We start from the raw sequence: 12,007 nt of genomic DNA, 5'->3' as shown, positions 1-12,007 counted from the left end.
TTTTCTTTCAGAGTTTGGAATATGTTACTCCAAGCCCTTCTGGCTCTCATGACTTGGTTTGGGAAGTCTGGAGTGATTCTCATTGGTTTGCCTCTGAATGTCACTTGGCCCTTTGTTTTTGTTGCCTTTAAGATTATCTGCTTGGCTTCCACATTAGTCATTTTGACAGTTATGTGGCGTGGGGATCCTCTTCTCTGATCCTGTCTAAAGGGAGTTCTATAAGTTTCCTGGACCTGTGTATCGACCTCTTGCTCTATGTTTGGAAAATTTTCTGCTATTACTTCCTTGAAGAGATTGTTGATCCCTTTGGTTTCACCTTCTTTTCCCTCCTCTATTCCAATTATTCTTAATTTAGCTCTCTTAAAATGGACCCATAATTCTTCAATGTCAGATTCCTGCTGCCGGATTTTTTTTTCTAAATTAGAAACTATGCGTTCATTTTTGGAGTGATCATCTTCTAAGAGCGAGATTCTATTCTCCATGTGATCTAGTCGGTTGTTTGTACTTTGAATTGAGGCCTTTACTTCATTAATTGCATCCTTTATCTCTTTTTGGCTCTCTCTGAATTCTTTTTGAAACACCTCTATTATTTCTACAGTTATTTTCCTGATTTGATCTTCTAGAAATCTCTGAATTTCTGTTTGATCGGATTCTGATGTTGTGGGGTTGTGGGCATTCATTGCTCCATTGTTATTCCTCTTTCCCATGATTTCGGAAGTTTGTGCCTTCTCTGGGTTCTTCCCTTGGGTCACTACGACTTCACTTAAGGTGCTCTGGATCTCAAGTCTGTGGTATCTCAGACCCCACTACTCCCTTACTGGGTTGTATCACAGAGTCTCAGACCCAGGGAGTCGATAGAGGCTGCTTTAGACTATGGGGGGTGCCAGGTTTCACGTTCTCCTATGGTGTGATATCTCTGCCACCGCCACTCCCCCACTGGGTCAAGTCCCTGGGAGTGCAGTACTGGGATTTCTCCTCTGGGGCCTGCAATTTGACTCACTGTTGTTGAGTACGCAGATGGAGCTGTAGTGGACTCAGTGAATTCGCTGCTGCCACCGCCGGTGGCAATATGGCGCCGCTTGGACGCACTCGGCCGTGAGGCTGGTGTATTTCTTCTCTGGTTTTGAGCTCGGCTCTGAGTCCCTCGGCTCTCTGGAGCCTGGTGGGCTGTTGAGTGCGTTGGTCTGTAGCCGTAGCCGTCCAGTGAACTTGGTGCTGCCGCCGGCAGTAAGGCACTGCTGCCGCGTCCTTGGGCGTGAGGCCGGCGTATCTCCTCTGTGGCTCTGAGCTCCGTTCTGAGTCCCCCTCCTCTCTGGAGCCTGGTGATTTTTTTGTTTCTCTGGTGATGGTGTTTTCTGGCTATGAAAGGTACTGATTTTGTGGTAATGGAGATTGGTTGTTATCAGGGCTCTTAAGCCCCGCTTTTCTCGGTCGCCATCTTCCCGGAAGTCCTGGATTACCTATTTTATATTTTTTATTTGGAAACAGGGTCTCTTAAGCCAGCGCAGCTGGCTTCAAACCTGCGTGATCCTCCTGTCTCCACCTCCCAAGCATGGGGATTACAAGCGTGCGCCACCACGCCTGGCTCCTGGGAACTTTTTGATTATTGGCTTTCTTCTCTTTTCTTAACTTTCATTATGGAAATTTTCAAGCTCACCAAAGGAGGAATGATTATAATTCTCCAGGGACCCATCACCTGCTTCAGCGATTAACATGGTATCATTCCATTTCACCTACCCCCTCCCACTCTTATATTTTGCTGACTTTTTTACAGGCGTATGGTAGCACGTGCCTATAATTCCAGTACTTGGAAGGCTGAGCAGCAACTTAGTGAGATCCTGTTTTATTGGTTTTGTTTTGTTTTTGTTGTTTTTGAGGGTTTGGGGATAGAACCCAGGGGCATTTGACCTCCGAGCTACACCCCCTGCCCTATTTACCCCCTGCCCTATTTTTTATTCTTTATTTTGAAACAGGGTCTCACTAAGTTGCAGAGGGCCCAAGTAGCTGAGGCTGTCCACGAACCAGGATCCTCCTGTCTCAGCTTCCCAAATGCTGGGATTACAAGCGTGCACCACCACGCCCAGCCTGAGATCCTGTTTTATTTTAATTATTTTGTGGTACTGGGGGAGGAACCCACGGGGTTTTCTACCTCTGGGCTATACTCCCAGACCTAGTTTTATTTATTTTATCTGGAAATAAGGTCTCACTAAATTGCTGAGACCCTCATTGAGTAGCTGAGGCTGGCTTTGAACCTGTGCAATCCTCCTGTCTCAGCCTCCCAAACGCTGGGATTACAAGCGTTCGCCACCATGCCTGGATGTGAGATCCTGTTTTAAAATTAAAAATAAAAAAGGGCTTAGGATGTAAAAAATTGTAGTCTACACCCCAACCCAGACCTCCTGAATCAGAATCCTCCACCTAGCACGTGGCGATCCACACCTGTAATCCCAGTCCTTGAGAGGCTGAGACGGGAGGAATGAAGATTGGTAGCCAGCCTCAGCAACTTGGTGAGATTCTGTTTCCTAATTTAAAAATAATAATAAAGTAAAATAGGGCTGGGGGTGTAGCTCTAGGTGGAATGCTCCTAGGTTCAACCCCCAGGACCACACACAAAAAACAAAAGGGTCCCTGGAGGCCTGCTGTGTTGTGACAGTGGCTGAGCCCACCTCACTGGAGTCCGTGAAGGGGCCACCACCTTCCTTTCACCTCAGCAAGCGCTTACTAGGCCTGTGGGAGGGAGCCCGCCCTGCCCTGGCCTGCGCTGCCCCTGCCCTGGGGACTTGGCAAGGCAGGAAGAGCGGGCGCTCCCCTCTGCGTCACTAGCTCTTCCCCCGGGATGACAAGGAGTATAATCTCTATTCTACAGAGGAAGAAAATGAAATTCCCTTGAAGGAGGCCAGGCGCGGTGGCACACGCTTGTTTGTAATCCCAGCATTCGGGAGATGGAAACTGGAGGATTGCGGTTTGTGGACAGCTTCAGCTACTTAGTGAGGCCCTTTGCAACTCAGTGAGACCCTGTTTCAAAAAGTAAAAACACTAAAGTAATAGGGCTGGGGGTGTGGCTCGGAGGTACAATGCCCCTGGGTTCCATCCCCAGTACTGCAAAAAAGAAAAAAGAAAGGAAGGCAGGCGAAAGAAAGAAAGGAAGAAAGGAAGAAAGGAAGAAAGAAAGAAAAGAAAGAAAGAAAGAAAGGAAGAAAGGAAGAAAGAAAGAAAGAAAGAAAGGAAATTCTCTGAGGGCTCAGAAACTGAGTTGTAAGTGGCAGAGCACGCGTGAGCCTGGGCGCTGCATCTTTAGCACCCCCTCACAGAGCTCTGCAGCGGGTGGCTCAGGGACTACACTTACTCTTGGCACTGACCCTTCCTGGGTGCTGTCCGTGTCCTGTAGAGCTCAGAGCTTGCCCCCAAGGAGCCCATGGTCCCGAGCAGTGAGCATGAGCGCTAGTGGTGTAATGAATGCAGGCTGGAGAGGAGCCAGGGCCTGAAGATGCCTCAGAGGAAGCGCTCACTCACAGCCAGCTGGGGACTCCTGGCAGGCTTCCTGGAAGATAGGCATGGAGGGGGCACACCTGTAATCCCAGTACTTGGGAGGCTGAGACAGGAGGATCGAAGGTTCAAGGCCAGCCTCAGCTACTAGCAAAAACTCCAGCAACCTAGCAAGACCCTGTTTCAAAATAAAATAAGACTGGGTATAGCTCAGAGGTAGAATGTCCCCGGGTTCAACCCCTAATGCCCAAATAAAACAAACAAGCAAAAATATATATATATATGGAGAGAGAGAGAGACAGACAGACAGACAGACAGACAGACATTGAGCTGAACAGTGAAGGAGTACATCCCAGGTGGAGGGGAGCACTTAAGGGGATGAAGCTGAAGGGGACTCCTTTTGGGAGTTAGGGGAGTCAAAGTGAAGAGAGTCACCAAGTAGGGAGGTCCTCAGAGAGGGAAGAGGTGGAGGCAGGTGTTCTGGAGTAGTCCGGCAGACTGTCAGGCACCTACAGGCGGCCCTTGACTTCAGGAACGCTGGCTGTGTGGTCCTCACACACAGCTCAGCACGACCCTGCTAGTTAACAGTGATTGTGTGCCAGGAGCTGGAATGAATGCTTTACGTACCTTCTCTCATTCGTGCCCCCATTCTTAGGAGGCGGGTACCGTTATTCCCTTCATTTTACAGAAGACGAGACTTAAACTTCCGCTGCTCATACATGGCAGAGCTGGGATTCACAGGCTGTCCGGCTGTGACAGCAGACACTCCTGCCCACTCTGCTTCTCGCCTCCCACCCTCTGGGGGAGTGGAGACCTAGACATCTTCTTCCCCGGAGACGGGGGGGGGGGGTCTTCTCCACAGCAGACCTCCTCCTCACACCTCTGCTTCCCCTCGTGGAGTCCAGGAGTCCTCCTGTCCCCCTTCCCGCTCCTCCCCAGAGCTCTCAGGCTTTCGTGCCGGGGTGCCGGCCCCCTAGCTCTTCTCTTCCTTTTGGAACAAACCCCAGGGCACTCTCCCTTGAGGGTCACTACTGTTCTGTGCACCCAGCCCCAGGCCAGGGACAGAGGCAGAGAGTGCCCAGGTGCTCAGAGCCCTGCTCCCAGCTGCGACCCCGCAGATGGCCCCGGGCAGGTGCCTGGTCAGGAGACAGAACCCTCAACAGCTTGTCCCAGGCCCCAGACAGGCTCCACGCTGGACCCTGGGAGGTGGAGCTGCCTTCCGCTGGGTTGGGATGGAGCTCGGCGATGAGCTCATGCCTTCCCGCTGCTGCCAGAGGGTGCGGGATGAGCCAGGAGCTGGGGGCGGCCCCCTCCTGCAGCCTGCCCTTCCTGGCAGAAGGTCGGCCCCAGGCTTTTGGCCAACCTTGCCCTGATCTTGCCCACCCCCTTCCTCTCTGTGCTCAGAGGCAGCTTTGCTGGGGACACTGGTGGTGCCAGGGAGTGGCGGCTCGCACTCCCCACGGGCTGTCCCTCCTTCCTCCTTTCCCAAGATCTCAGCCAGGAAGCCTGAGCAAGCCCCATCCCCAGCTGACCCTCGGGAACCAGCTGGGCTGGGGTAGAAGCAACTTTGCCAGGGATGCGGGGCCAGAGTGGACAGCGCGGTTCCTGACCACCTCCCAGACCCCGGTATCCTCTCTGGGTTAGAGAAGGCAGAAATGGGCTGAGACCTGCCTGGGGCTGGGAGGCAAGAGGCTCAAGGGACACAAATCAGAGGTCAAGGCAAGCAGGGGCCTGAAACTGGGCAGGCAGAGCCAAGACTGTCTGTGCAGCAGCCTGCCCAGCTCCTAGCATTTCTTCTTCAAAGCTGGGGCTACTTAATCCCCCTAACTGAGGCCTGATGCAGAAGCTCAGGGACATTGGCTGTAAGAGGACCTGGTTGTAGCACCCTACTGGCTTCCTTTCTGGTCGCTGGGCTCATTCTAGGAACCAAGTCTGTCCCCTGTACAATAGCAGCAGCCGTGACCACTGGGGTGAACCGCGCACTGCGCAGGCGCTGTCTATCCCCAAGGCAGGGCTTGGGGTGGGGGCTGAGAGCAGGACGCTGGTAGGGATGGAGCTGGAAATACAGCTGACCTGTTCCACCCCAGGGCGCTGGGAACCCCACGCCATGCTGCCGCCTCAGCTTCACACATGGTGGTGTCCCTCCTTCAGCGCCTGGTCATGTCTCCATCTGTCTCAAGTCTGCTCCTTGATTGTGGCCAGGTCAGTCCTTCCGGGCTGGGGTCTTGCCATCTGAGAGCTGCCCACACCAGGCCCTGCTCACCCTGGCTCTCCAGCAGTGGACACCAGCTGGCACCCAGGACCTCCTTGTCCCTGTGGCTGCCACCGGGTCTCAGGCCCTTCTCACCTCCCTGGGCCCTGGCACTGGCTTGAGAGCTGACCCCACCGGGGCCCTTGCCTCGGGTGGCCTTCGCTGTTCATCCTGCTCCAAGGGCAACCAGGACGACTGCATTGCCCTCCCCGAGGCCTCGTGCAGCCCCGCGGCCCAGAGGCCAGGCTGGATTCCTTTGTAGGAACCACAGAGCCCTGCCTGCCAGCCTGGCCAACCTCCCTGCTCCCCGCCTCCCTCAGGCTTTGTTCCAGAGCCAAGTAGAATGAAACTGACTCTCCCTGGACCTGGCTTATGGCACCCCCCCACCCCCGGGCCAGGAATGCCCACGTTCCTCCCTGTTCCGCTCCCTGAACTCCCACCTTTCAAGACTCAGCGAAAGCTCCGTCTTTATGAAACCTTCCCTGAGCATCTTCCTCCAAGTTTCTTTTCTCCTTCCTTCCTTCCTTCCTTCTCTCTCTCCTTCCCTCCCTCCCTCTCTTTCTTTCTTCCTTCCTTTTTTGATACTGTGAACCAAACTCAGGGGCACTCTACCTCTGTGATACAACCCTAGCCTTTTGTATCTTTTACTTTGAAATAGTCTCACTAAGCTGCTGGGGCTGGCCTCAAACCTGCAATCCTGCCTCAGCCTCCTGAACATTAGGCTATAGTCACGTGCCGCTGCGCCCAGCTCCTCCAAGTGTCAGCGACCCTTCCTCCCTCAGAGTCCCCCACAGCTCTTCTAGACATCTATGAAAGACTTGGAACATGGGTCACTTGGGGCATTTCTCTTTCTGTGTCCCCGGCTCTATCAAGAGGTGCGGAAGGCAAAGACTGTGTCTGATTTCTCTTCTGTCCCCAGTGTCCAGCAGAGGTGCAGTCATACGATCAGTGTCTGCTTAAGTAACAGACTGACTGACTGATTCCCAGGTGGATGTCCTGAACACTTTGCACGCCTCTCTCCGCAGGGAACGACCTCTTCCTGGTGGCCGTGCACGAGCTGGGCCACGCGCTAGGGCTGGAGCACTCCAACGACCCCAGCGCAATCATGGCGCCCTTCTACCAGTACATGGAGACGCACAACTTCAAGCTGCCCCAGGATGATCTCCAGGGCATCCAGAAGATCTACGGTGTGTGGTGGGGAAAGGGCCCGCTGCCCCCCGGGGGCCAGGCTGTGGCTACCTGCCTGCTGGAGGCATGGGGAGGGGGGCCCTGCCAGGTCAGCATGGCGGCTGTGTCTCTTACTGAGCACCGGGCTGGACCCACCCCTTCCTCCCCTCTCCCCTCTTACACTCCATCCCCACCCCAGACGGTGTGGGCCCTGTCCTGGGTCCCCCTCGAGCTTGAGCAATGGTGAGACCCTGTGATGCGTAGCGTAGCCAGAGCTCTGACTGTACAAGCCTTTGCCCTGCCTCGGCACAGGCCATGGCAGGTGAAGTTCTCCTCTGGTCAAGTTAATGGGGATGGAAGAGCCGTTTACTTGAGCAGATGATGGTCAGCACAGCACAGCCCCCAGGCAGTGGTGCTCAGGAGCGCCCTGGAGGAGTTGCGCAGTAGTCTGGGTGAGGCAGCAGAGGGCCTGCGGGGCAGCGAGTGCTGGTCAGTGTAGGACGGACAGGATCTGCTGACGGCAGAGTGGGGTGAGGAGCGGGCGGGAGAGCGACGGGATGGCGCCCGGGCTCTGGCGTTGTGGCTGTGGCGCCTTGGGACCCACCAGTCTACAGCTAAAGACAACAGGCTGCAATATTGACTCGGGATCTGTAGTGTCCTGTATAATAGCCACTAGCCACAAAATGGCTATTCAAATTGAAATGTGTATTAATTAAAAATAAATGACACTAAAGTTTCATTCCTCAGTCACACTAAGAACTAGTCACTGGCTTCGAGTGCTCTGTAGCCACCTGAGCATGTGGCTAGAGGCTGCGGCCTTGGCCAGCGCAGGCAGAACACTTCCATCTCAAAAATGTTCTGACCCGGGTCTTTAAAGCCACGAACCTGGACCAGCCGCCGGAGTTGAGATCCTCAACTTGGCTGCCTGCAGAATCACGGCGCTCAGCCCTCGCTCGGTCAGGTGCTTCTGCGCATCTGAGGTTTTAAAGCTCCCCAGGTGAGCCCAATACACAGCCCAAGTTGAGAAGCACTACCGAAGGGTGAACAAAACGCGGAGAAGAGAGAAGCCCAGGGCACTGGACAGCCCATCAGAGGCGGAGAGGGAACAGCCCGTGAGAGGCCATGGAAACCCAAGAGTGCAGGGCCCTGGGAAAGAAGGAAAGTGTTTCAAGACCAGTGTGTCCAGGATCTCGCTACTCAGTGAACGGGCTTTGGGTTAGATGCATCGGCGTTACTGGAGACCTCAGACCTCAGCGGCGCCCAGGACCTCGGGCCCCGCCTGAGGCCCTCCGAGTCATAATCTGCATTTTCTTAAGATCCCTACATGATTCATATGTTCAACAGAGTTTGAGTCCTTAACTGCTGGATTCAGCAACATGGAGGTCACTGGTGCTGTTGGCCAGTGGTTTGGGGAGTAGGCAGAAGCTACCTCGGAGTGAAGAGTCCTTGGGGTGAGAAAGTGGGGCCAGCGTGCGTAAAGGGGAAAGGGCCGGAGACGCTCACCCTAGGGACAGGCTCACTCTTTTAAAAGGAGAGAAAAAAGAGAAGACGCCAGATTTGGGGGTGGAAAGACCAGTGTCTTCCCCTAATAGCTGAATTAAATGTCAGAATTAAGTCAGGGGAAGGAGACGAGAGGCCTAGCGGTGATAATTGTCTCCCGGCTGCCTGGGTGACATTGAGGCAGCGGCAGAGGGAGGCAGGCAGCTACAGCCCTAAGATGCAGGCCTCTCTCCAGGCCCCCCAGCCGAGCCCCTGGAGCCCACAAGGCCGCTGCCCACGCTCCCGGTCCGCAGGATCCACTCGCCGTCAGAGCGCAAGCACGAGCGCCAGCCCAGGCCCCCTCGGCCGCCTCTCGGGGACCGGCCATCCACGCCAGGCAGCAAGCCCAACATCTGCGACGGCAACTTCAACACGGTGGCCCTCTTCCGGGGCGAGATGTTTGTGTTCAAGGTAGGCCCAGCGGACCAGCGCCACCTGGGTGTCCCCTCCCGTTCACTTTCCCAACGCTGAGCCAGGGAGACACCTGCTCTGGAATTAGCTGCTTTGGGGCCTGGGCAAGAGTGGCCCAGTCACCAGGACCCAGCATCTCTTTCTGGTGCTTCTGGGTGAATTCACTTGTCCCAAGGCAGGAGGGGAAAGACTGGTGATCTTGTACCTTCCCAGCGGTTAAGGCTCGGGAAGTGCTAGCAATCATTTCTGGTCTGTCACCCCTTCTCTGGACCTCAGTTTTTGGACCTCAGCTGTTTGTCTGAAACCTGGGGGAGGAGGAGTGTCATTCTCTAATAAAGGGTGTGTGAAGATCCACTGAGTGGCTGGCTATGGAGAAGGCAGGCCTGGCATGGGTGCTGAGTTTGTTTTTGATTTTTGTTTTTTTTCTGTGGGTCTGGGGATGGAACCCCGAGGCATTTGACCTCCGAGCTACACCCCCAGCCCTATTTTTTATTCTTTATTTTGAAACAGGGTTTCACTAAGTTGAGGAGTGTCTAAGTAGCTGAGGGTGTCCGCGAACTGCGATCCTCAGGTCTCAGCCTCCTGAATGCTGGGATGACAAGTGTGCACCCCCAAGCCCGGCTTGGGTGCTGAGTTTTAACATCCCCTTTGCCATGTGCTGGGCTTCCCACCAGCCTGAGGCTGCGCCTGGCTGATGTCAGTGACTCTCTAGTGCCCTCCTGTGGCCAGTACAGGCCTCAGCATCCTCCCTCCCAGCTTCTCCACACCTGACGGGCACCAGGCCTGTCTGCTGTCTGTCTCCTGGTCTCTGTGGCAGCAAGAGCCATCAGGAAGTTTAAATGAAGAGTTACAGGAGCATCCTGTCTTCCTCTGAGAGTTGGGAGCAGCAGATGGACAGGCTTCATGGAGGGTTGTGAGGCTGACCCAGAGGACAGGTGTTGGGTTGTTGGGCTGGAGCCTAGGGGCTGAGATCACTGGGTTCAGAAGCAGGACCTGCCATGTCCCTTTCTCGCTTCTTCTCCCAGGACCGCTGGTTCTGGCGCCTGCGCAATAACCGAGTGCAGGAGGGCTACCCCATGCAGATTGAGCAGTTCTGGAAGGGTCTGCCTGCTCGAATAGACGCAGCCTACGAGAGGGCGGATGGAAGATTTGTCTTCTTCAAAGGTAACAAAGCCTGGGCTGTGGGCCTGGAACAGCTCTTCTTGGGACCTCTTTTTTCCCATCTAAGCTGGAAGAGATGCAGTGGGAGGCAGTTGCCCTGCCAGGGCCTTTCTATGCTCAGCAGAGACGCTGACCTTTAATAGGATAGATTCCTGCAGGCAGGCAGTACACCATCTGGGGAAATCAAGCCCAGAAGTGACTCTTAAGGGTCTGTACGTGCCATGGTTGGTGGGGCAACCAGCTTCAGCCTTATAGAGAGCAGAACAGGCAGTTGAAGACCACCCACCCCATATTCTGTGGAAGGCCATTCTCCGTCTGCAAGAGCCAGAGGGAGGAGGTCACATGGGCTGGAGAGGTCAGCGAGGAGACAAGGGAGCTGACGCGCCCACCCTCAGCAGTCGGTGTTGGGTTGCTTTACTTTGATTACCTCTGCGTGGCCAGGCCCGAGATGCGGAAGATACAGAGGGCGGAAGCGAGGGCCCCGGGGGCGGCGGAGCATGGGTGGGTGGCAGGGTGTGCGTGGGCAGCCATGGAAGCCCCACCTGGGGAGCTGTGAAGAGTGGCCTGGAGAGGTCATGTGGGGGCAAATCCTAAGAGCCTGGCGTGCCAGGCCACAGTGTGATCTGGATCTTCAGGCCAACACTGAAAATTCACTGCCTGCTTCTGAGCAGGACAGGGCCATGGGGCAGGGAGGGAGGGGGAGGCCGTGTTGGTAGCAGTGGCTGGCTGTGCACGAGGCCCAGAACAGAAGGAGCAGTGTGGCCCGAGGGCAGCGGCCTGCTGTGAGAAAACTAGGGAGGCCTCACAAGTGGCGGAGAATCCTGAGAGGGGAAGGCAAGGCAGAGGCAAAGACCATGCCAGGCTCCCTGCGAACTCTGGGAGGCTGAAGGAGGCCGGAGGGGGCCCCTCTTTGGTGCATATGAGGGGCTCTGGGAAGCTGACTTGGAGAGCAGGGTACCAGGTGGTGCCAGGCTCAGTGTGGTGTGAGCCTCAGAGTTAGGAGTCAGTGCTGCGGGTGGAGTCACAGGAGTGGCTGAGATCACCAGCGAGGGCCGAGGGTGGGCGCGAAGCCTGGCAGCACAGGACACAGAGCCCGGAATCTCTGACTGCCTTCTGGCTTTTTGCCCCTGCGCTGACTGGACCAAGAACCAGAGGGATCTCTGGGCAAAAGTGCCCAGCCACTCTGGCTCTCTGGGCAGAAGACAGGCAAGTGACCCTAACCGCAACCTCTGGCACTGGGGGGCCAGGGAGACTGATCTGGGCTCTTCTTTCCTACAGGTGACAAGTATTGGGTGTTTAAGGAGGTGACAGTGGAACCTGGGTACCCCCACAGCCTGGGGGAGCTGGGCAGCTGCCTGCCCCGGGAGGGCATCGACACGGCTCTGCGGTGGGAACCTGTGGGCAAGACCTACTTTTTCAAAGGCGAGCGGTACTGGCGCTACAGCGAGGAGCGGCGAGCCACAGACCCCGGCTACCCCAAGCCCATCACTGTGTGGAAAGGCATCCCGCAGGCTCCACAGGGGGCCTTCATCAGCAAGGAAGGATGTAAGTAAGGGCCAGGCCCAGGCGGGGCGGGGGGAGGCTGATCTGAGAGATGTCACCCGCTACAGACAACTGCCCCCTGTGACTGGTGTCCACGCAGTAGACTGGCTAGCTTATCAGCTCCCAGATGACAAGGTATGAATCATAACTCAGACGTGTTCTCAGACCGACTTTATCCCTCCAGTCCGCATTTCTCAGGCCTCTCTAGAGGCTCCTTGGGTGGTCAGATCTGAAAAGCAATGATGTGCCAGGCATGGTGGTGCACACTTGTAATCCCAGTACATGGGAGGCTGAGACAGGAGGATCACAGGTTCAAAACCAGCCTCTGCAAATTAACAAGGTACTCTGCCACTTGGTGAGACCCCGTTTAGAATAAAAAATAAAATAGGGGTGTAGCTCAAAGGTAGAATGCCCCTGGGTTCAATTCCCAGTAACACACACACACACAGA

General features: G+C 55.3%; 1 protein-coding gene across 1 annotated transcript in view; it reads left to right on the top strand.

Moving 5' to 3' along the window:
* The window catches only part of MMP24 (matrix metallopeptidase 24), a gene marked incomplete at both ends in the record, with an annotated part of 71,673 nt that overhangs the window by 56,730 nt on the left and 2,936 nt on the right, over nt 1-12,007 (top strand). The window contains 4 exon segments of the mRNA XM_080716523.1: nt 6,763-6,924; nt 8,640-8,854; nt 9,880-10,018; nt 11,294-11,560. Of these exon segments, the coding sequence (XP_080572649.1) occupies nt 6,763-6,924; nt 8,640-8,854; nt 9,880-10,018; nt 11,294-11,560 (783 nt within the window).

The sequence above is a fragment of the Muscardinus avellanarius genome (genome assembly GCF_963383645.1).
Source record: "Muscardinus avellanarius genome assembly, chromosome: 19".
Lineage (NCBI taxonomy): Eukaryota > Metazoa > Chordata > Mammalia > Rodentia > Gliridae > Muscardinus > Muscardinus avellanarius.
The sequence above is the reverse complement of the archived record's forward strand: the minus strand, read 5'-3'. Positions and strand labels throughout refer to the sequence as shown.